The sequence below is a fragment of the Geospiza fortis genome, unplaced genomic scaffold (assembly GCF_000277835.1).
Source record: "Geospiza fortis unplaced genomic scaffold, GeoFor_1.0 scaffold194, whole genome shotgun sequence".
In the NCBI taxonomy this organism is placed as follows: domain Eukaryota; kingdom Metazoa; phylum Chordata; class Aves; order Passeriformes; family Thraupidae; genus Geospiza; species Geospiza fortis.
Genome location: NW_005054322.1, coordinates 1175120 through 1199539, shown reverse-complemented (window position 1 = coordinate 1199539; position 24420 = coordinate 1175120). Strand labels below are relative to the sequence as shown.

The window sequence follows — 24420 nt, the reverse complement described above, 5'->3', positions numbered from 1 at the left end:
TACAAAGAAATACAGAGGAGTAGTAGTTAGGTGGAAACTGAACTTCATAGTGTTAATCTGTGAGGATTGTGAGTTGATGAGATGCCAGTTGCAACAAAACAGGTTTTGGTTTCAGTTACTTTGTAAAGAAATTATTCACAGCTGCCTGTAGCTCTGGTAAAACCAGAGAGTTTTTTATATACCTCCTCGAAGTGATAATTTTCTTTAGAAATTGTACGGCCTTATTTAAAAAAGAAAATGGTGATTTGCAGGTCTCCTGAAATACCTGTGTTTTCAAACTCAGTTTTCCAGTATCAGATAACAATCAGCTAAGAGTGGATACTAAAAAGTAAGTGCTTAAATTTAACAACCAGCTATTCTGCAAAAGAGGAGTCTGTCCATGTCTAATGACTCTCTTTCTTCGTTAAGCAACTTTAGGTTTCTTCTGACATTATTTTGAGGTTCTGCAGTCCCTGTTCTTGTCTCTAGTAAAACCAGCAGTGAATTTAAACACAGCTGTGACTAGTACAGCCTTTATCTCAGCCTGGAAAAGTACTTGTGTTGCCCACTCTGCCCACTCTCCAGAACTCCAAGTCAACAGAGAAGCAAAGGGAGTGGGATAGAATTGCCCAAAGTGGTGTAAAAAATTTCAAAAACGACACTAGACAGGAGTAGGGGTGGGGAACTTCCAAGATGAGGCATTATTTCAGAGCAGAACACTGTTTGGGCAAGCCCTGTGCTAACGCTGATTCATATGGAGCTTGGATTCGCAGTAACTGGGCAGAAGTTGGCATGCAGATACAAAGGCTTAAGTTTGTGGCATGCTCAGATAAATAAAATCTTGTAGAGTACCCTGGGAAAAAACTGAAGATATTTTTAGGTGTGGTTTTCCCCCTCCCTTTTCTTTTTCTCCCTTTTTTTTTCTCCCTTTTTCCTTATTTTCTTACCTATTTTTTCTTCCATGCCTCTTTTTCCCCTTTTCATTTTTGTCTTCCAATATTTTCTTCCCCCTCCTCCTTTTTTCCTTTTTTTAAAAAAGCTTCTGCCTGTTTCAGATAACCTTTGAAACCTGATACTTTGCAGAAATTACCCTCCCCGCTGCCCCATTTTTTCAGCTCTGACTTTGGCAAAGAGGAACAAATAAGCCATTTAATTCCAGTTCTTCTTAAAACTGGCACTGTATTGTCACAGCCAGTGATGGAATACCATTCTGCAGCATTATAGAAAAGCTAAAATAAGAGACACCAGTTTGCCTTTGGTAGCTGAGCTGGTTATCTCTGAGCACTGTCTCATGTTGAAAGATGCAAATGAGCACCTTGCTGTTAAAAGGACAAAGAGGTGGTGCTCCACTTTTTCTGTGAGGTGCCCCACACCTTGTTTGTATTAGCTCTTGAGTTCTTGTAATTCAACTTGCTAACCCAGCAATACCCCCAAAACCTTTTCAGACATTTTATAAATCTCAGTTGTCTCACTATGTGATCAAAAAAGTGTGAAGCCTGGCACGTGTCAAGTGACAGAAGTTTGGATCATGGACCAGGGGCAGAGATGGGAGGAAAAACCACAACCCTTGGTTCTTTCAGCAACAGGGAAATATTAACTGGCCTTAAACCGCTTTGTGAAGTCATCTTCTCGGAAGGTGCTTGAAGGGTGTTGGCAAGAGCAGTGGAGTGGTTAAGAAACTTAATTTTGCCATCCTGTGTTTGTGGATGGAAAGATAGAGCTGCTGCTTGCAGAGGAATACATCTGGTCCAGGTAGCTCTGCTGGTAAGCTGCAGAGTGTGATGCAGATTGAGTTCTGGGTGGGAGCCAGACATAAGAGGCTGTGAACTGCTGGCCTTTGGGATAACTAAAAAAGGGCACCAGGGCCAGGCAGGCAATGAACAGTGAGAGAGACTGTAGAAGCTGGGAATTGCTGGTCTTTTGGATAAGAAAGGAGAAGAAGGTGACAGCAGCAGCAGGGGGGTGGATGGACACAGAGAGGAAGATGAGATGGATGTGAGGCTGTAAAAGCACAGGGGTTCCTTGGTTGGGGTCCTCCTTGCAGCACCAGCTCAGGCTGTTCCTGTGTTACTGTGCTGTGAATAAATGGCTTTATGGAACGAGACATCTGAGACTCTGCTATGGGAAACTCAGGGCTGAACTGGCAAGGAAACTTGGTCTGGCTGTGGAGAGCCAAGGGGGACACGTCAGTCACAGGAGCCACCCACTGTGAAGGAGCTTTGACCCAGCAGTGGCAGTCTGTGGGCTTGGGATGTGACTGCCAGGGAGTCTCGTGGATGGCCAGACTGGGAAGTTTCCTTAACATGCTTAAATTTTTTGTGACTAGCATATTATATAAATTTCTATGTTTACATTATTTATATGGCTATTATAAGTTCCTTTCATTAGTCTTGGATGGGGATGGTAAACTTGTAGCCATATGGTGTAACAGCGAAGTAAAGCTGTTAGACTCTTCCTCACCTGCTATTATTCAGAATGAAGAATTGGCTCTGCTCCAGCGCCTTAGTCCCTGAAAGGTAGCAGGTGGGTTTGGTCCCTCTGCAGCTCTCTCTGGGGAAAGAGCAGACAGCAGCAGCTCTTTGCTCCCTGCCCACAGAACTGAGAACCTGGCAGTACCACTGCTGGCTTTAAAACTGTATGGGGTAAGCCAGCCATGCTTTATGACTTAGCCTGCCATGATCCAGCTCAGCCAAACCTTCCTGTCCATTCAGACAGTGTCAGAACTCAGAACAGTTGCTTTGGCAGTGCTGTGTGCATTTATTTATATTTGTATGATGTGACATCCTTCTTGAGGTCTTGGTAATGCTGGTAGATGATATGGGAAGTTCTCATCCAGATAAAACTTATAAACAGAAGCATCAAGTCACCAGCACCATTCCAAGAGTGTACATGGCCACAGACTGAATGGAATCTGCATGTTCTGTCTCCTCCTGATGGACAGGCATTCCCTAGGGATGCTGTATGGCTCTTGGGGCTGAGATGTCTTGGATCTGAGCTCTTAAGCTTGCCAGCTGCCTGACAAAATTGTCAGGGATTTGCTGCCCTCTCTTGCTTCCAAGATCAGGACCATAAGCCATACTTGCTTTCTCTTCATGCTGTCCTCCCCAGCTCTGTGTTTCTCATTTCTTAAGACTGTTTGGAGGTGTCAGCCAGAAGGTACAGATCCTTAACTGTCTGAATGTCTCTGTCAGGTATAGGGTGGAGGTGGTCCTGTAGAAAACAGGGTGAGTTGCTGTGTGGATCAGGGGTTCCCAACACCTGTCTATTTTATTCTGCATTAGTCTGAGCCTCTTACATTAGGGCCTGAAGGGGAAATCCAGAAGGTAAGGAGGCTTCTGTAAATCACGGTTGGTGGAAGAGATAGGGCTGATGCGTGGATGCCAGCGTTCATCTTTGCGGATACAATTGCTGAAGCTGTAAACATTTGTGATGAAACCAGGGAGTTCTGGTTGGTTGTTTTTTAAATTATGTAATTGCTTAGTGCTAATTGAACTGGTTGCTTTGTTGTTACGTGATATTTTTAAGGTTAAAATATAGAAATTCTGGCATAAACGTCTTGCTTTTGTGCGCAGAAATATTCCAAGGTCGTTACATTGTGTTTTAACATGTATGTTTGCTTGCTTTGTCAGTCAGTATTTTTTTGGTTTTGTTTTGTTTTATAATGTGACTGCCCCACCCAAAATTCCTCAAAGCTTAACAGGGAGAGGGATGTAAAGCCTGTGAAAGTAACTGAGGTTTCTTAGTGTCCTAGAGAGGGGAATACTAATGCAGCCCTTTTTATCATCTATTAGATGCAAGTGAATTCCCCAAAGTTGCATCAAATTCACATCAAAGGATTAGGAAACCTGGCCCAACAGTTTCCATTTGACAAACAGTAATTTCTAAAAGGATGTGTTAAACAGTTTTAAATGTTTATGGTACCAGGAACTGCAATCTATGTTATTTTTCATGCTACAGTTATTTTGAAAGAATCATCTGATAAAGTACTCTTCATGTTAAACCAACTGTTTTTTTTGCAAAATGATATTTTATTGGATTTTTTTGTTGTGTACGCCCAGATGACCTTAACATGTACCTTATGCATTATAATTAATTCTCAGGAGCTTTGGTTTTGTCTAATGGCTGCCCTCATGAGATTGATGAGGAATTGTCTAGAAGTCAAAAATTTTGAAAAGCTTGCCAACGTTTTATATTGTATTTCATGTTTCATGTTTGCTTTCCAGTGTGTTCTTTGAGCTTGCACATGTAATTCCTATGAATTTGAACGGTTTAGGATTCACCTATAGCTTTACATCATATGGTCTCTAATAGAACTTGTGGAATATTTTTTCTCTCCTCCGGGCTAAATGACTGGAGAGTTTAGATGGGCATCTATTATTTATGGAATTCACTTCTGTTCATAGAACCACAGAATTTTTAGGGTTGAAAAAGACCTCTCAGATCATCAAGTCCTACTGTCAACCCAGAATCACCCCTGTGTTCACCATTAAATCATGTCTTCAAGTGTCATATCCATGTGTTTTTCTGTGGATAAGACATTGGAGCACCATAAGAAGTTAGCAATATTTTATTTTTTAAATAATGATCTCTGGAATATTGCTTGTGGTAGTGATATTTCTTAGTTTCATGCGTGTTGTGTTTTACTGCATGTGGTTGATCAGCAAAGAGAGGGGTTAGAAAGATGAGGCAGAAACAAAGGGTTTCTTTGAGGTTTTTTATACATGCAATCTGAAAAATGTACTGTACTAAATAAATTAAATTATTGCAGTGTGCATTTTCTCCACAGGTAATCTGTTGCTACATATCTAGTAAAAGACCATCTCTATCTCTTTTTCTTTTTTTTCCTGGGAATTAAATACTAATAAATATCATGTTAAGCTTTAAATCTAGTTTGTAGCTTCTTAATTTTTTTTTCTCCCTTGCTTTTAGTTGAAGCATCTTGTCATGATGGAGATGAAACAATGGAAACAATTGAGGCTGCTGAAGCACTTCTTAATATGGACTCCCCTGATCCTATGTTGGATGAAAAAAGAATGAGTAAGTTTTTTAATGAAAATCAAATCTTTATTTGCCAGGTTTATTTGTTAAAGGAGGAGGAATTCGCTGCAGCGTGGTTACATGGAATTGGTAAGATTTTTTTTATAATTTCCAGAGAGCCTGTACATGCATAGCTTGAGTATCAGAAATTCAGTATTGTAGGCGATGAAGGATTTCATTGTCATGCCAGAGTTGAACAGGAAAGGAAAGAGTCAAAAATTACAGAGGGAAGGTGTTAATGAAGTTAGATGATTTAGATTGCAGTGTTTTGTTTGGTTGATGTTTGTATTGTCAGGATAAAAGAATATACACTTGCAGTTAGAGATTGCCTTAAATATGAATGTGTGATCAGCAGATAATTGTGCTTTTTGTGGGGTTTGTTCTATCATTAACTTGTTCTATTTTAGTAGTGCTTCTGTGTAAAATGTCAGCACATACATTGAATTGTACACTTGTCTTCTCTCACTTGAAAGACTCAAGTGTCGTAGTTTGATTTTATTCTATTTTGAGTTTTTGCTCTAAAACCAGCTTTTTGAAGTCCTCATGGCTGTGTGAAAATACTCCTTTTGTCCCTTTCCCCTAAGCAACTATGTTTGGTGCAACTGAAGAGGAAGAAATGGTGCCTCCTATCACACACGTGTCAGTCACGCTCGATGGGATCCCTGAGGTGGTGGAAGTTCACCAAGCCCCAGACCCTTATGCTGAGTCACCAGAGACTCCAGAATTTGAACAACCAAAGAAGAAAAAAGGTAAGATGCTACCAGAGAACAGCAGTGTGCAGCAGGAGAGTAGGGGATGGCATGGTTGCTTCCTTGTGGGTATTTGGAACCATTTGGGGTGTCAGGCCAAAATAACTGAGTGAGGTCAGCCAGAAATGCAGGGGGAAGCATTTTCTTCCTGCATAGTGTGAGCACATGTACAGGTGCTTAGACTAATGATGTTGTAGAGGTAGCAACGAGATTCATTATCCTACAGGAATCTCTGCTTGTTCCAATTTATAGTTTCTTCTTCAGAGCAGAATTGCCATACAAACCATGGGGATTTTGCTGCTGAGAATCCAGAATTACTTTCATTAGCTCTTATTTAGCTTCAACTGAAGATACGTGATCAGTTGAGAATATGGCATGAGAATGGGGAGGGATTTTTAGCTTTTCTTAAATATTACTGATTTTTTTTCTTATTAATAAAATAACTGCATGCTGTAGTTAAGTGTTAGTCCCATTTGTAGTAGATTACATTTACATAGTGATGTTCCACTGCAGTCAGTGCTGTGCCAAAGAGTCATGAAGTGGTGTTAGCCAGATTTTCTGCTCTTGTTTTCCCATGCTGCTTCAGCATGGACCCCATTAGAGGCTCTGAAGCTGGTGTCTGCAGGAAGAGAGTCATGCTGTACATATAGATGTTAAAAGCTCTTTCAACAAATTTTAATATAAAAAGAAAAATAAAAAAAGGAGTTTATGTTTCTGGAACTAATCCTAGGGCTCATCTTAGAGCATGAGGACTTTAACAGGTTCCCCTGTGTAATAGCCTTCCAGAATAAGTCTTCTACTACCCAGCCATACTCCTGTGGAATAGGAGCATTTTTGCTGCTACTTTTGCTGCTAATGCCAAATGTTGGGAATTGTTGTGTGTGAGAGAGACCATATTGGCCTGTGAAGATCTTGGGGAAGCCTCCTGAGCCCCGTGTGTGTCACAAGGTCTCATAGGGATGGGTGTGGTTCAGGAAGTCTCCGATTCCCCTGAGAAAGCTGAACTGAAACTGCTGTGGAGGAGAGCTTTACCAGCAGCTGCCTGAAAGTGCTGCTGGGGAAGCTGCTGTGGCTGTGCACACTACTGTGAGATAACCAACTGTAAGAGGATTTTAAACCGGGGGTTTTTATTTGTTCTTCTCTTCCCTTCTTCTTTTTTAATGTTGACTGCTTTGTGGGTCAAAACAAGGAGCTGCTGTCTGCCAGACATTTAACCTCTTTGGTTTGATGCTTTCATACTCTTTTGTGTTGTGCTTCTGCTTACTCCCACTCCTTCCTCCTCCCCAGCTGTAGGTTGGAAAACCAGTTTCTTCACAGAAAATATGTATTTGTTTTAGGGGAAAAAAAAGGTGGAAAAGATGCATCAGCTTAGTGTTTCATTAAGTACTAGTTTTCAGTGAACTCAAGGCTTCGTAAAGTAGATGGTATGGTCTGAGTGATGTAGAAGTGTTACTTCAAAATGTCTGGGGATTTGTTGTACAAAAATTGCTGCAAAATGTTATAAAGTTTATAGTGCACTTTAAGATAATGTGCAGTGTGTGGGTGGGATTCTTTTGGGGTTTTGTTTGTTTGTAGGTTTTTTTTTTTTTAAGTACACTCTGTTTCCCTTCTTTTGGTCAGTTCTGAGGCATGGCAAAGGATGGTGATTGTTTTACCCTGTCCATATCACTCATGAATTTATATGGTTTTTATAGATTCTATAGATTCTTTTATAGACTTCTAGCATATATATATGAGCCATTAGCTAAAATTAGAGGGATTCACAGTGCAGAGCATTGCCAGCTAACTGGGCCAGAATGGCACGGCCAAGTAGAGCTCCTCCAAGACAATGTTCATCAGAAGCAATGTGGTGGTTTCGCTTCCTTTCCTTTTGGCCTTATTGCTGCAGCAGGAGAGCTGTATCCACCCATCTGCTCAACTCCAAACCCGTGTCCAGCATGATGTTTGTACTCGTGAATGTGTGAGCACTGAGCTGCTCAGCTATGGATCAGAAAGACAGGAAAACAAAGGAATGTCAGACAAAGAAGCTTGGAAATTTGCTACATTAATACCTTCAGTTCTGTTTTTGCTGTGGAGGATATCTGGCAGCAGGTGGTCACAGAAGTTATATACATCATATTTTAGATATATGTCATTTATTTTGTTTGTACATGCATTTTTTCTAAACAAAACTAATTGAAAATAGTGCAAGAAAATGGATTTTACATTTTTTGGTGTGATATAGGATATTTAATCGGGATGAACATTTCACTGCCTAATGTCAAGTTAATTTGTAGCATGAATTTCTAACATGAAGTGTTTTTTAGCCATGGAAATAGGAAAGTGAAAACACCAATTGTAAATCCAATTTGCTGTTCAAAATTATGGTAGGCCCGCATAAGTCTTTGGTCTTGCACACTTTTTATCCTCCCTCTTTGTAAAATTCTCTCCTAAAAAGGAATATAGTGATGTTCTCTGAAAAACAACAAATTCATGCTCTGTTGAAGCAAAGGAGGAAGCATACTAGTGCTTAATGGGCTTTAAAAAAATATCTTTTAAACAAAGGAAACATATCTGATGTGTCTCTGTTAACTGTTTTTTGATGGTATCAGTCAGTGCCTGGAGACAGTGTAGTCTAGAACTATCCAAATAAAGTATCTAGCCCAGATATACAGCAGTAATAGCAATACATTTCTGTAAACAAGTTTCACGTCCTTCACTGGTTTCTAATTTTGGATGACTTCTTGCAGTCCTGAAGTAGTCTAGGCTGAAGAAAGAGAGCCTAGAATTGCTCTTGCAGTGGTATTCATATGTAGTAGCCTGGGTTATCTCTAATCAGAAGTGCATAAATTATATGGGATCAGTACTTAAGTTTCCTGAAGCTGACTAGGAGTAGTCCTGACCTAATTGAGCTCTCATCGACTTAATTTCCTTTTAAGAACTGAAGTCATTTAGACATAATGTCTAAATTAGTGATATCAAAATAACACTCCCTACTCCTTGATGGCTACATTTGCACCTGTTTGAGAAAGGAAACGAGACAACAGAGTCTTCCCATAGCTCTAACAGGGAAAGCACTTAGCCAGTTACCCTGAGGGGCTTCATCCCTGTTAGAAGCTCATCCTTGCCAGTGGCTTCATCTAGGACATTTTAGGTGAAACAGACATTTCTGCAACCTTCAGTGCTGAGTGGAGAAAAGCTGCTAAAAATGTACTCCAGTAGTTCTTTATCCTTTTATGTCATGATATATTAAGAAAATAATGTTGTAGGTTTTCCTCCCTCCTACCTTCTTTCAAATCAAAGACATTACTGGCCAAAACAGTGGGTGTCATTTGTGTCCTGTTCTCAATCATAAATCCTGTCTGGATGAAAGAAGAAAATTAGAGGTTTTGTTTACTCACTGTAGCTCTCTCAACTAGCTATCCCATGCCTCTCCTCCCCCATGCACTGTCAAAAAAAAAAAGAAAAAAGTGGCATAAAGATGGACTTAGCAAGATTGCTAATGTCAAAAAATGAGTGCTTAAGTCAAAGTTTCTTATGACTTCTCTGTAGATACTGGAAGTTTAAGATGAAGGAAATAGTGCAGGCTGGCACTGAGCTGTTGGGTTTTTTTCAGAGCTAGTAAAAATGCTCTCTCACTCTGCAGCAGAGCTGCTTCCTTACTAAAACAGCCCCTCAAAACAAAATCAAAACTGGAAAGTTAAAGTGTATGGGTTTTCACAGACCTTTTGGTCTTGCTGCTTTAGAACATCAACTTTTTTGAAGTGCAATAAATACAGAAAAAAAATTCCCTTAGATTTTTAACTAAAGGAAATGGCAGTGTTTGAAATATGTTTCTCTGAGTCTTGTGTATGCTTAGTCTATTCTACCTCTCAGAAGATTACAGGTAACAATATAAGTAATGTCAGTGTAGCAAAGGGTCACGGCAAAACCTGGTAAGATAAATTCTTATTTCATAAGAAAGTTCTGAATGTTTCTGATTAATTACATCACCTGTAAAAGCTGCCATTGCAGGGAACTAATAAAAGAATAGGTTCAAGGTTTTATATTGAGAAATATTTCAGCATGATTTAGCTTTTTTGTTCCCTTTTGTGTCAGTAGTTGATTTCTCAACATTTTCAAATGAGTGCTCTTCATTTTTGTAATCAGTTTTAAGTAACTTCTTCCTTGTAGTCTGCCTCACCAGAGAGTCACCATGCTTATGACTTTAAAACCTGGTATTTTTTCAGAGCCTGTTACTGTTTCTTCTGATTTTCAAAAACAAGTGACTTCCCTTTACCTGCAGCCACTGTATAAGTGGTGTAAAAGACAATAGGATGGAAAAAAGTTTGTTCCTGATGACAGTGTAGCTGGGTGCTGGCAGTGTACTTGCAATAGATTAAACAAGGAGACAAGCTTGTTTTGTCCCTACCTTCCATTTTGGCAATGAGTGAACATGATAGTGCTCTGTATTTTATCTAGCTTTTTCTGTTTAAGCCCTTACACATAGTTAATAGCTTATTTTTTTCTTCTCGTCTGTTTCAAGTGCTCTTAAGAGTACCTAAATAGCCACAGAAATTTCCAATGTGCATGGACTTCAGGAAAGTGCATAGTGTAGTCTTTTTTTAAAAGTACAGTAAGAGCATAGGAGGTCCATTCTGCCATAGAAAAAAAAAGTTCAGCACAGAACTAAGTTCCCAACTTGGTAGAAATTTAATCTTTTTTGAATTGGAGAAACAAATCTTTTCCCTTTTTAGGTATTTTTTTTTTCTTAAGCTGACATTGACTTACTGATGATTTATTTCAGGGAAGAAACCAAAACCGTCTCGTTCTGAGTCCCCTACTACGACTCCAAACATATCTGTGAAAAAGAAAAACAAAGATGGAAAGGGTAAGTCCAAATGGTTGTCACCAAAATGTTTAGGAGAACATAGTTTCTGAGTCATCTGTAAAAAGAAAAAATTCACCAGTTCACTTGTGATGCAAACATAGGTCTTCTCTTCAGGGGTGGTTAACATCTCAAGGCAAGGAAAAGATGAGCACACGAGTTTTCTTGGTGAAATACTCAGTTCCTTGGGAGGATAATGTATTTGTCACTTTAGTTGCAAGGGTTCTTGGAAACTCTTCAACATCCCTGCAGAGTTTGCTGTGTTTTGAGTGAAGTCTTGGGGAGTGCTTTGCATTATATTAATGCTTCTTAGGCTGTGGTTATTTTGACAGATGATCTTTGCAAATGTGTTCCATCTGTATGTGTCTAATTCTGCATGAGGCTAACCAAGCCTGCCAGTTGGCAGCAGGAAGTACCAAGTCCTGAATTTTGAAAAAAGTTATAGCACAGCTATAACTTTTTGAACACTTGGGCAGAAAACTTGGGGGTTTGATACTTTCATTCCTTCTGTGTTTAAAAGGTAGATATAAAAAGAAATGCCACATAACTGATGCAATAAATAATTTCTCGGCCTGAAGTGTTCAGTAGTGCCTGTGAGTTTTGTCATCAGCTTTGACAAAAGGGTTGCTTTGCTGTGGGGTCCAACGCTGCAGCCGTGCCCAGGCTGGTGTTAGAAAGGAAGGCTGATCCCAGCCCCAGCGAGCTGTGCTGCCCTCGGTGGGAGCTGGAAATGAGCCACCCCTGTGTCACAAGGGCCTGCTGCATGTGACAGATGTGCTTGCATGCATGCAGTACTTACCAGGACAGCAGCCTAGCCAGTCCTGGACACTGGTGGCAAAAGAATGCCACACTCTTGAGGTCAGAAAAATCTCTAGTCTGACAAATGAGTATGACAGGGTTTTTTTTCTTTTGAAGAGCCATTTTCTGCAATAACAGGAAGAAAGACCTGTTGGCAATCAATAAATATTTTGCATGTTAATGCCATCAATTTTAAATATGCATTGTTGTATTTTTTTTAATTAAAACCTGATTTTTATGTAAAAATGAATGGAGTATCAGAGGAACATCCAAATGGTGCTCAGATAAAATTATAGAAAATATGGAAGCAGCCAGCCACAAAATGAAAAGGTAGAAGAGTCTAATAGTTCTGTTGATGATAGCAAGGATACTCCATAATTCACATTTGTCCATTGTTACAAAGTTGCTAATTCTGAAGGGAATAAAATGGAGGATGTTGCTTCAAACCACTGTTTGTTATGAAACCCATTTGTTTTGCATTTTTAGGAACACAAAATTGAAGTAAAAAGCATAGTAATACGACCACCCGTGCCTGGAAAGCAGCTAGAAAATCACAAGAGCTGCCTGTCTGTTACCTAGGGGGAACTTGTGTGCTAAAATTACAAGCTCTCCATACAATTACATGATATGATGCATAGAGAAAACTGAATTTTCCACATATTTATTTTTCTGCTGTGACTCAGAGGGGGTTAAATATTCTGCCTGTAAGTAAAGCAAACCTGTTTTTTGCAGCCAATCTTCTTTGCAGTGATTTTTAGTGGCAAAGCAGTGACAAATTTTCAGGTTGTCTTGATGCAGTTGAACATTTTTAGTCTAGACTACAACAAAAACAGCCTGGATTAGGTTGTAAATGGCTGGGAATGCTCTCACTCCTGCCTGACACTGTGTCTTGCCTAAGCAGTCTGGTTTTGGCTTTGGGGTATCTGAGGACTGGGAGGCTGGTTTATGTAAGCTGGGAGACATTTGTTGCAAAGGCAATGTTTTTTCTCTAGGAATGCTCATTTTTCAAGCTTCCACCTGCTGAAGTAGCTGCTAACATTTTTGTGTAGGCAGTGTTGATGACTTTGATGAATATTTGCAAAATATAGTTTATAATAGAGTATTATAGGAATTTCAATTTTTAAGAGATTTCTTATTGGAATAAGGTTCAGACTGATGGTCGTAAAGTTGAAAAAAATCTGCTGGGCTAAATTGAAGCTATGAAAAGAGATCCTGTCACCTTCTTATTGGCTGGGCATCATTTTTTTGTGAAACTTCAGCACATGCTATCCTTGCTGTTTTTGCACAGCTACTTGTGGGAGGTGATACAAGAAGTTTTTTCTTGCTTTCTCTGACTAACAACTAAGAAGCTTATGTGCAGCTTCAGATTCCCAAAAGAACATCAAACACCAAAAGCCTTAAAAAAACAGGAAAAAAAAGATCTCATTAGTCGCATAAGTTTAGACTCCTTAAATGTGGTTTTGGAAAAAAAAATGCAAATTTTGTGCTAGTTTTAAGTATTCACCATCTGTGATTTTAATACTCTTTCTTTATATGTGGCAAACACTGAACAGATGTGATGGATTTTCATATAAAAGTGTTTGTCCCCTCTTGTTTGTAAAATGAAATTTGAATGTTGTCTACCAGCAAGCACAAGCACTCACTGGATTAAAAAAAACCAACTTTTTTCTGTACTTTGTTATTGAAGGTTTGCCTGCCTCAGCATATATCACTGATTGCCCTGCATAAATCTCATTGTTAAAGGCAAGGATTTGGTTTAGCCTTTTAAAGGATTATAACTCTCACCTCAATTCAGCAAAGCATCTAAGCAACAGCTTAATTTCCAGCATTTTTAGGGGGTAGAACTGAACATGTTCCTTTTCAAGGTAAAGCAATAGTGTCTGCTTCTGTAACTGGATTAGGCAGGAGGGAAATGGGCGCATGGGTGACTAATGCTGTCTAGTGTTGGTGGTCCCACATTGGCTGTAGGTTACAGAATGACTGGGGTATTTGGACACCTAGATTATGATAACTCACAAGATTATAATAAATTCCCTTCCCATGCCCTTCCATCACTATTTCCTAGTCTTGATGATAAGTTATAATGTGTTTTGTAAAGATATCAGCTTCTTAATTTTAAGATTATTTGCATCATTAATAAAATAAAATATGACCAAATAACTTCTTTTTCTTTCTTCTTTTTTTTCTTTGTTTTGTTTTGTTTCTGAAATTCTTTTATTCTAGGAAATACAATTTATCTCTGGGAGTTCTTACTAGCACTGCTCCAGGACAAAGCTACATGTCCTAAATATATCAAATGGACTCAAAGAGAGAAGGGCATTTTCAAACTGGTGGATTCCAAAGCTGTGTCCAGGTTGTGGGGAAAACACAAAAACAAACCTGACATGAATTATGAAACAATGGGTAGAGCTCTCAGGTATGTGCATTTTTAATAGTAGATTGTTTTTGTTGCATTAATGTTTGTATGCATTAAATGCCTTATTTAATTTGAATAACACAAAAATCTAGTATTCTATTAGTTTGAGAAATGAAAATGTTATTTCAGCAAAATAAATTAGCTAACTAAAATTAACCCTCACTAACCTCAATTCCAAGTCAGTCACCTTCAGTTTCCACATAGACATTTTTCAGTATTGCTGCAAAACTGCATCTTCACAGTCAGACACACATAAGTAAGAGGCTGAAGATTTCAAGTGGGGCAAACCTTTTACATAAAATTTCAATCTGTTTTCAAAAAAACGTCACCAACATTCATGTGTATTCATTAAGTTATTTCTACTTGTTGCCCACGATTCCATCTCCAATGGAAAATACAGTTTTAGAATTCAGTTCTGGTTTCATTTCTCTGAACTTGTGTGTACAGACAGTTCTAAGACATAGAATCGTGTGACACTGCCTGTCAGGCTGGGAGTTTTCTTATACATAAAAAACTGTGCAAAATAAGTAGACAACCATGGAGCTTCAGTCTTATCAGCTGATTTGATAATTGTCCAACTGAGCCGTATGCATTTCTTTTCATTTCTCCTCACCTTGGTGTGCATAATTTCAAGTTATCCTACTAATTTGTAAATATAACAGAAATAGTGCTCTCCTGTCCTGTTCCCTTCGCTTTGTTGTAGCTAAAATGTCTGCCTGTACTCAGTGGTGAATAAACAGGAATTCAGATTACTGGAAGAACTTAGGAGTCAAAAGGAGAATTGAAAGTTTCATGCAACTTTTTACAAAGTGTGAGTTGGTAGCAGATCTGCCAAGTCATGGAGTTCTTTTCTTTCTCCTCAGAGTTATCTAAGTTTGAAGTTAAAAGGTGGCATGAAATACCAGTAAAAAAAAGTTGTTTGAGGAAAAAAGTACACTATTAAATTAGTCACTTCTTATAATGAAGAAACTAGACACATAAATTTTTTTTGACTTGCTAGTGCTGTGTTTATTTTCTGTGAGTTTTGTTGCTTTGTTTTGTTTTTGTCAGAAAACCTGTGTAACTTGTGTGTTCACTTTAAACAGATACTATTACCAAAGGGGAATCCTTGCTAAAGTAGAAGGTCAGCGCCTGGTGTATCAATTTAAAGACATGCCAAAAGATCTCATCTATATTGATGATGAAGATGCCAGCCCTAGCACTGAATCATCAGATTCAACTCTGCTCTCACCTGCTGTGGCCAACAGAAGCCAACCAAGCAGAACTAGAGCGTCTGCAAACGCAGGAACAAAGGGAGGATCAGCCTCAGTGGTAAAAACAGGAAACTCAAAGCCTGCTAAGCTGAAGGAGCAAGTAGAAGTTGTACAGCAGCAGACACCTGGCTTGAGTTCAGAAGTTTTGAGGACAATGCAATCTCCACAGCCAGTGCAACCTGCTCAGCTTTTTCGGACAGTTCATGTAATGCAGCCATTGCAGCCTCTCACAGAAGGACAAGCAGCTGTAACTAGTAATGTTCCAGATGAATCGTTAAATTCCTCAGTTCAGAATATAAGGTAAGAAAATGTACAGAAAATAAATATTTGAATGATAATATATTCACTGGATGATGGCTAGATAGACTCGATTCTTTGTTTTGCTTCCAAGAAATGCTAGTCTTCCAGTTTGGTTGAAGTGAAATGATTTCTTTGTGGCTTATCCTAGGAATTTAGAGTTACTACAGCATGACAGGTGCACATATAACTGTACTGCCTATGGTGGAGGGAAGCTCATCTTTTTCCATGGTGTTAGGCCTGGTGCATATCATTTAATAAGGAAAAATGTACAACTTCTCTTTAAAATTGACATTGTCAGCTCTGTCCCACAGCAGAAGTTGTGTTTTCATGTCTGCTTTTACACTGCTATCCTTGCTTTTGAATTATACGTGCGTTTTCACAATACCTTCAAAATTATTTTCCTTCTTGCTTCTTAATTTTTCTTTGTAAGAATTTTTGTCATTTTTTGCATCTTTTCTATTGTCCCCAGTTACAAGGAAAAGCTCCATATTACCTGCTCTTGCATTTTGCTGCTGTAACAAGAACAAGTCCTTCCAATTGTAGGAAACAATTAACAGACTAATCCTTTGGGACTTGTGCATCTGCAGACATTTGGGAGCCAGTCATTCTTCCATGTTTCATCTGTGAGTCAGCTGGCTGACACTACACAGCACTTAAGCATCATGACTCTTTTGCATTTACCCCTTGGTAGCAGGATTTATTTGTAAAAATGCACAAGGGCAGCATAGTAAAAGGAAAGCAGTACAGACATAATTGAGGCTATACTGAACCATATAAGTCAGCAGAACAATAACACTAAACATGAATAGGGGGAAAGTTCAGCAACTTGCAGAGTTAAACAGCTCTAGGCTAGACCTACACTAGATTATGGATCACAAACAATATCAGTAGTATAGATGTTATAAGGAATGGTACCAACAAATGGAATTATCTATAAAACTTAAGGCAGGCAAGAAGTCCAGCCAAATGTTTGGAGAGCTATTCAGTGACATTATGACATCCAATTACTACATTACAGTATTTCCCAGTCAGACCTTGGGTAATAAGCTAAGGGAAAAAATAGTAGAGATGATACATGTGTCAAGCTCAGATGAAACAGAAGCCTTAAATCCTTAGAATTCTGTATTATCTTGGTTCACATCCATTGTTTTTAACCAGAACGTTATTCCACGAAATCTCTAACTGTACTTAGCCCAGATGACAAAGTGAAGGAGTTCAAACAGAAGCATCAAACCTTTTCAGAATGGTAGAGAAGTACTGCTGATTAAGAAAGTTTATACTAAAGGGTCTGAGCAGTTAGAGTGAAAATAAAAACTACAATCCAGACGTTTTTGGTGTGCTTTTAACTAAGTTGGGACAAGCTGCAAAATAGGTGCTGATGAGTCCTGTGCAATAGATACTGCCTATTTCAGTCTTTCAAAATACAGTTTATGACAGATATATTTCTGCTCAGCTTCAAAAGGCAAGATTCAAATAGTTAGTTGAGGTAGAATGACATACTGAACTTTTTTCAGAGCATATGTTTTAGGTCTTGTTTTATAATAAGGCTGAAACAACAGTTTGTTCAGACAGCTGTAAATCTTAGGCAGATGAATGTACACATTCTGAATCGCTGCAGCAGGGCTTCCGTAAGGGTTGAAATGAATGGTCTGCATGACTTGAAAATGTACAGCAGGTATGGCTGCCATTGTAGACTAAGAGCTGACAAACCTTCTGATGTATGCGTGCACTCTGTGGGGTTGTGTTGGAGCCACTTTATAGTGTGGCAAGCATGAGGACAAATAGCAGCTTTGGTTGCCAGTTGCTGTTTAGAGGCTGGGGCATGTAAATAGCCAAGATCATTTGGGCAAAACAGCAACCAGGATCTGGTAATGATCCTCAAAAGGTTTTCTTATGCATGCCAGTTAATGGTTGGGCTCTGTCTTGAAGCGTGAACATCTTGAACCCATATATTTTGTCTTATGCAATTTAGTTTCTAAAGTTTTACTCATGTAAATGTTCACCCCTCTTCTTCATGGAAATAAATGTTTTTCCCTCTGCAGCAATTTGCTTGTGTTCTGTTGTGAGAAGAAAAAAATAATACAGAAAATATTGAGCATCTTTGAGGTCAAAACAACTGCTTTCTTAACACTTAACTATAGCCTTCAGAGAATGTTTGAATGTGCATCTTCTCTGCTAAGGTTCTTGGTAAAATAATCATATTTGAAGATTGTTGTGAAGTGCTTGTGTCATCATCCCTGACCTGCACTAGGCAGCACTGCCTGGTACAGACCACTCCCAAAGCATCACTGGGAGAATGTTGCAGCCCAAGGCCCAAGTTCCCCAAGGCCTCTTGGCAATTCTCAAAGGAATGGGCATGTTGATGTAAATCTGTGGTTGGCTCTTCACGAGACAGGCAGTGACTTCATTTATAGCTGCACAAAGCTTGCAGCTATCTTACTCTGAAGTGGAAAGGTCTTGGCTTTTGGATGGCTTTTGATGTGCTTTTTGGAGAAGTTTTGGTGCTTCTCTATGAAAGGGAGACAAGGAGAAGTGTTACTTACAAAGGATAAAAGTCTCTTCTTCAGCCCCAGTGCTTAAACAGAAAGGCTGTGATGTGCTAACTGAGGCTTGGGAAACAGGGCAGGAGGAGGGTCAGGTCAAGCAAACTGGGTTTTGCTGACTGAGGAAAACATCTAGTATCCCCAGTGGGAATATTTGGAATTGTAAACAGACTGCTGTTCTGCAGGTCTAACTGTTCTGGCTTGGTGTATGCAGTCACAGTAACTGCAGACTCCAGTCATGCAACTGAGTTTAGCACCACATATTTCCAGTGAGAGGACAAAACCAAAAATGCCTCTCTGGATGAGCACTTTATTGCTTACTTTTTCAGATGAGCCAGCTTTTATGAGGAAGAAAAGGTTTCTTTGAATTTCGTGCTTGTAAAATTATTCTGTTTAAACCAGGATAATGGACACAGGTTAACCAGAATACCTGGATTATTGGAGTTATTGTGTTTTGCCTTGGAATTAGGAGGCACTGGCCTGGGATTCAGCTCTGTGTACATTGGCTCATTCTGAGTATTAAAGGGCATCCTTTCTGTTGCTGCAGAAAGTGCACCTCTCCTGTTGAGCTAGCAACTTACCTCGCCTAGGGTATCCTATTCCTGTGTTTGGACAAGTAAATTTCTCTCTTAAATGATGAGGACTGCAAATAAAGAGAGATGCATTTTCATTTACCTTTAATCTAGAGTAGTAGTGATTTAAGATGGAGTGAAAAGAAATTCTTATGTTACTTACAGTTCAGAGAATATCACATTGGGGGTTAATTTTAACTTATATGTCTGTCTCTGCTACTGGCTGTACAGGACGTGGCTGAACCTTCTAGCTGGCAGCTCTATGTGCCAAGAAACTTGCAATTAGCTGACTTCTGACAAACCGTGTGCAATGTTTTAGCACACTTCAGGTTTTAATCTATTTCTGTAAAAATTCAGCTTGCTCTTTCCTTTCTGTACTTGCAAGTTGTCATTGTGGTAGCTTGGACAGAGCACATTAGAAGACCAGAATCCTGACTCAGTTCTGTGGCTGGGGCTAATACAGGTCACAGAGGACCAATGGGATATGCTCTCTGTGTTCACTTCTGAACGGGGGAACCTCGACATGATGAATCAACCACAGTTTTTGTTTTGATCTTTTTGCAACCTTCAAGGTAGAAAATTACTTCTGAAGGTGACACAAGCATGGATTGCAGTGGCAGGATCCTGATTCAAGAGGAGAAGGAAGTAGCTGAATGTGAATCATGTTTTTTCAAGGTGTGAGCATTCTGAGTAAGAACAGTGATGAAGCCAAGAATTCACCAATACTGTGTATTGGTCCCAGTAAGCAGAGTCAATTGCCTTTGAAAGCCATGTGCACCCAAGCAAACACATGCTTTCTGCTGTTCCATAATCTGTTCCTGTGTCCAGGCTGTGATGCTTTGGCAGTCTGACTGCAGCAATGCTGATGCTGAAAAAAAAAGGAATAGTCTAGCAAGAATTTATCAACTCTGAAAATGTGATTACAGCTTCTATATCAAATGAAGTGTCTTCATCTCATACCTTATATAGACATTGTCTTGTGTAAGTTGCACAGTGAATGTCAGCATTATTTCCTGTAATCATCCTTCACACCCTATCTCTATTGGCTTTGCTTGAGCTCACAGAACCCCACAGACACAGGGAACCAGTCTGGCACTGTTCTTCTGAGACTTTGCATTGGCCATCTGCTTTCAGACCCTTTTTCTTGAATAAGAGCAAGAGTCCTATCTGCATGATGTCAGCTAGTGTTGTAGCCCATCACTCCTGTGCCATTTCTATAGGTCCCCTGAATAAAAACCATCACAAATGTAAGTCTTGGTAAAGGGCTCCCTAAGTCTCTCTGGGACTTGATGGGGAACATGGGCAAAAGAGGATGATGCCAGCTGTAGACTTGCAAATAATCACAAGCAGCTTTTGAAGACCGTCCTTTGGTCAGCCACCATCAGTGCACATGCTTCACTTCTGTTTGTAGTTAGGCAGCAGTCTTCTACCATTGTTCCAAAGGCAAGCCTGCAGTTCTAAAAGCTCTCCAGCACACTGACCAGTAGGTATTGTTGGATCTGGCTCACTGCTGCCATAGCCTTCCCCAAAGGAAGGGAAACAGGGGACTGTTACAAAGAACTCATCCCTGTAATCTCTTAAGTGAAGGCTTGACTCCAATCCAGGTTTCAGGTTGGTGAGAAAAATGTCTTTCCTGAGGGAGGTCCTGGTCTCAGTGGGCTTCTACAAGACACTGTGATTTAGCTTACAATAGGGTGTGTTTCTCAGAACACATTTCCAATATGGACAACTTCTATCACAGCAAAGACTTTGCTTATAACCAAACATTTTGATTTTCCTGCAGCTGAAGGCAACCTTTTCTGAAGCCCACTTCTGATTTAATTTCTGAGATATGCAAGGTGGCTGCTTATTGACAGAAGGGAGTGTCATCCAATAATGTCATCCAATCAGATTCATTTTGTTTCTGCATAACAAGAAGATATCCATAGGAGTTCTCTTTCTGTGTCTTTGGCGCTGCTGAAAGAGGTGGAGGTTCTGCAGCTCTGTTTGCAGCAACGTTCCTGAGATTTAATTCAGGTGACAGTGCAGTTTTGAAAAATTCTGGAAAGAAGGCTGTTAGACTTTGTGGTTCAGTAAAAAGGACACGTTGAGAGTTGAGTCCTCTACTTCTGTCCTCTCTTACCTCTCTCTATGTATGTCTTAATATTGCTTTGTTTCATTTTATTACCGTGCTGTGAAATACTTGGTTTACCTTGGCTTGCAGCTTCAATATTTTTGGTATCTTCTCCATCTCATAAATTTCACATAAATTACCATAAATAAACTTGTTGTTCTTGCCTGTCACTATTTATCTCTTGATGAGCTAATAAGATATTGCACAATTCTAGGCCATTAACAGTAAAATATGGCCCAAGAAATAGATTATAATTTTCTGTAAAGCTAAAATGACTTCAGAATTTTTGTCATTCTTTTCTCAGTTGTAATCAGATTGTTTTATGGCAGAATTTCCTTTCCATTGCTGTTGCTCAATGTTCTTGTTCTTTTTGAAATCTCAGCAGCAACTTTTAAAATAATCACCCAAAAGATTTGTACGTTAGAGAAGAAAGGCTGTTAGCAAAATGCCAGTGAAATTCAGAAACATAGCAAAATATAGACTTAAAAGCACCTAAAGCAGTGTAGCCCAGTGTTAATAAATCACCTTAATTATTGTGTACTTTTTTTTTTTTTGTAAAACAGACAAAACGATTAACCAAGCTGTATCTTTTTCAATTTAGGCAGATAGATTTTTAGTTAGTAATCAGGTTTAACAACTAAGGCAAATGTCTTGCTTGGCTATCATTATCATAAATAAATATTTATGATGTGCTTGTACAGCTACCTGCTGCATGAAGGTAGCAAGCACACCCTGTGAGTGTATGCATATACATGTATGTACAGGTTGATATACACGTGTATCATATATTTGCATCTTGGTTGATGGAGAAGACAACACATCTGGAGTAAACCTCAGGCACGGGACTGCTTTTCAAGAGAAATAAAATTACTTTAGATTAATATGCAGATACTAATTAAAGTGTTCTGAGACAAGTGGTCTGGTTTAGTCTCTCAGAGCTGTTGCTCCTAGTGCTTCACAGATACCTGCATTGATTAGATGCAGTTCACACATTTTGAGCTTATCCTTCAAAGCCACTTGGCAGCTAGCAGCTTTTATTTTTACAAAACAACTACAGAACAAGGAAGTAGCTTCAAGATAATACTTGGAGGCCATACCGGCACAGGCTTGCAGCTTTAGCCCCTGCTTTCAAAATTGCAGCTATTGTGTTGTTCTTAATCCTTCAGACTCAGGTAGGTTTCTTCATGGATTAAAGAACTGCCTTGGTATCTATTCTGATAGTCTTGATGCTTTTCTAATGGCAAGTGTCAGTTATCTCTCCTTCATAGCTGTTCCACTTGCATTGCTGGTCTCTGTACACTTTCCTGGGTTGAGCTGTACTGTCTGACATGTTGATTTTATTATATGTTTTTTTAACTATAGATAGTTTGCTTTTTTAATCTTTTAAAGAACCTAGTGGATGCCCTCATCCTGTTGCTACTTCTGACACAGACATTAGTGACTTTTCTGTCAAGGTCTCAGGGGACTTGTTGGGGGAAAAAATAGTTAGCACTGATAACCCTTAGGAGACTTGGTGTGAGCCTTGGTAATGTCATTCTTAGCCTTGCACTTGAGGCTTGGTTGTTGGTATTTGCTGTGCCAGCACCAAGTTCTCCAGAAGTTTGAAAGAAAGAAGCAATCACTCTAGCTGGTTCTTCACCTTCAACCAGGCCCATTTCCATGAACAAGTTCTGTTGTGTGAAAAAGGAGCTCAGGATTGACTCTGGTGTCAGTCACATCAAATTCTGTGTCATGGTTATGATGGCTGCTGTGATGAGACCTGCATGGGTGCCTCATGGGCAAGGATTTGGGTTTCGTTTGCTGTAGCAGCATTGCTGGGTACTGCAACTGTCTTTCTTGAGAGGAAGAGAAAGTTACAGATGGAAATTTTGTTTCTTGTATTACCGAGCCCTATGTGATCTGGGGAAAAGATTGCCTGCAGGAAGGACTGGCAGCTGGAAGATGCTCAGGGAAGCACCCACGTGCTCTGAGTCTGATACCAGAAGGGTTACTGAGCCTGCTCTTGCTGGAGCAGTCTTTGGAGCTCAGCTAGAGGCCTTTCCCAGAGGACTGTGCTGAGTGGGACATGAGAAACCTTCTACATATATTCCTGCACTCGTTTTTGCTGCTGCACTAAGAAAGGGGGAGTGCAGCTCCCTGTGCAGATGGACTATGACCAGCAGCAGCATCTGCCTCCACATTGTCCCATAGCTTCAGCACCACCTAAGTCCTGCTTTGATAAGCTTTTTGGTAAGCAACTGTGGTAGCCAGAGTATGGTTTTAAATGGAAGTTTTGAATATGTTGAATTAGATTGGACTGATCAGTGGCTAAATGTTGAAATGTAGACTTACACAGAGCTGTGAAAAATAAATTCTGTTTGGTAGGAGTGTAGAATGGAGGACATTCCATGGTTGATGTATGGCAGGCAACCCTTACAGCGTATCTGAGGTCCAGTCTTCAGAAAGAAGAGCAGGCAATATTGTGCATGGGTGTGAAAGTATGAACATTGACAGTAAATTGCTTTCCATCTAAAGTGATTGCAGCAGGTGTAGAAATAAGCTAGGAGGTGGAGATAGTTACTTTTTTTATTTTTGAGAAAACATCAGGGAGAGCTTAAGAGTGAAAAGGGGGAGGAGGGCAGGCAGGACTAAACATTGAAGAGAAGCAGGAAGATTGGAGAGAACTCTGCATGACAAACAGAAGGAAAGAAAGATTGCCAGAGACAGCATGGCATGGTGGCATGGAACAAGCTGTGTCAGGGTCTCAGAGCAATTACCCTTCCCTTCCTCTCTCCCTCCCCTGGTAACCATTTATGTTTTCTGGGGGTTTTGTTTTGTTTTAATTTGTGTGACTGGAGTGTATTGCCACATTTCAGTAACTACTGTGCACTGCAGTAGCTGTGTACTCCAGCAATACAGCTCTTAATCCTCTCATGTTGTCCCCAGAGCTCTACATCTATTGACAGTCACATGGTACCCAAGTCTGTTAGCCTGCAAAAGATGGAATCACTCCTAAGTTAAAATGATGTTTTGGAAGCAGATTCTGATCAGCTGTTTTACCAGAAGCTGTGCATGAGCCTGGCAGAGAGAGAACTCTGTGTCCTGGAAGTGTGGCAAGGTTGTGCCCAGACACTGCTACCGTGTGGATACTTTTGAATACGGTTAAATGCATATGTGGATGTCAGGACAATCAACTTAGGCTTGTGATTTATTAATTACTTGGCGTAATTTTTGAAACTGATGGCAGATCTCTACTGGGTTGTGCTTTTGATGTTGGTCAGTGCTTGAGGTGGAGATCTTGGATTTGATTTTAGGTTTCCTAATGAATCACTGAATGTCTCAAAGGCAGGCTGTTCAGCTTGAGGATGGCAGTATTGTTCATGTGGGATACCTTTACTTTGGGAATCATCTTGCTGAATTCAGGGATCAGGTCCAGTTCTGGTTTTATTAGGAGAGATTCTACTACCTCTTTTGGAAATGTTGGGTAAATTAAATATTTATGATGCCAAATGTTTTTTCTGTAGGAAATCTATCATTATTTTTTTAAAAATTCATCATAGAAGTGTTCTGACACAATAATCTTCTCTAATCTTAGCAGGACTTTGCAGACTCCAACCCAGGTTCCAGTGGTTGTTTCTCCTGGAAATCAGCAGCTGCATACTGTAACACTCCAGACAGTGCCTCTTACTACAGTGATAGCCAGCACAGATCCAGCCTCAGTAACAACAGCACAGAAATTCATTTTACAAGCCATTCCTACTTCCCAGCCCATGACGGTTCTTAAAGAAAACATCATGCTACAGTCTCAGAAGCCAGTCTCACCTCCTTCCTCGAT

The 24420-nt window shown here is 39.7% G+C and overlaps 1 protein-coding gene across 1 annotated transcript in view; it reads left to right on the top strand.

The window, feature by feature from the left end:
- The window catches only part of ELF1 (E74 like ETS transcription factor 1), a 55310-nt gene that overhangs the window by 29450 nt on the left and 1440 nt on the right, over positions 1-24420 (top strand). The window contains 7 exon segments of the mRNA XM_005420740.2: positions 4909-5016; positions 5601-5765; positions 10531-10614; positions 13633-13825; positions 14911-15378; positions 24184-24410; positions 24413-24420. The exon segment at positions 24413-24420 is cut by the window's right edge and continues 1440 nt beyond it. Coding sequence (XP_005420797.1) covers positions 4909-5016; positions 5601-5765; positions 10531-10614; positions 13633-13825; positions 14911-15378; positions 24184-24410; positions 24413-24420 — 1253 coding nt within the window.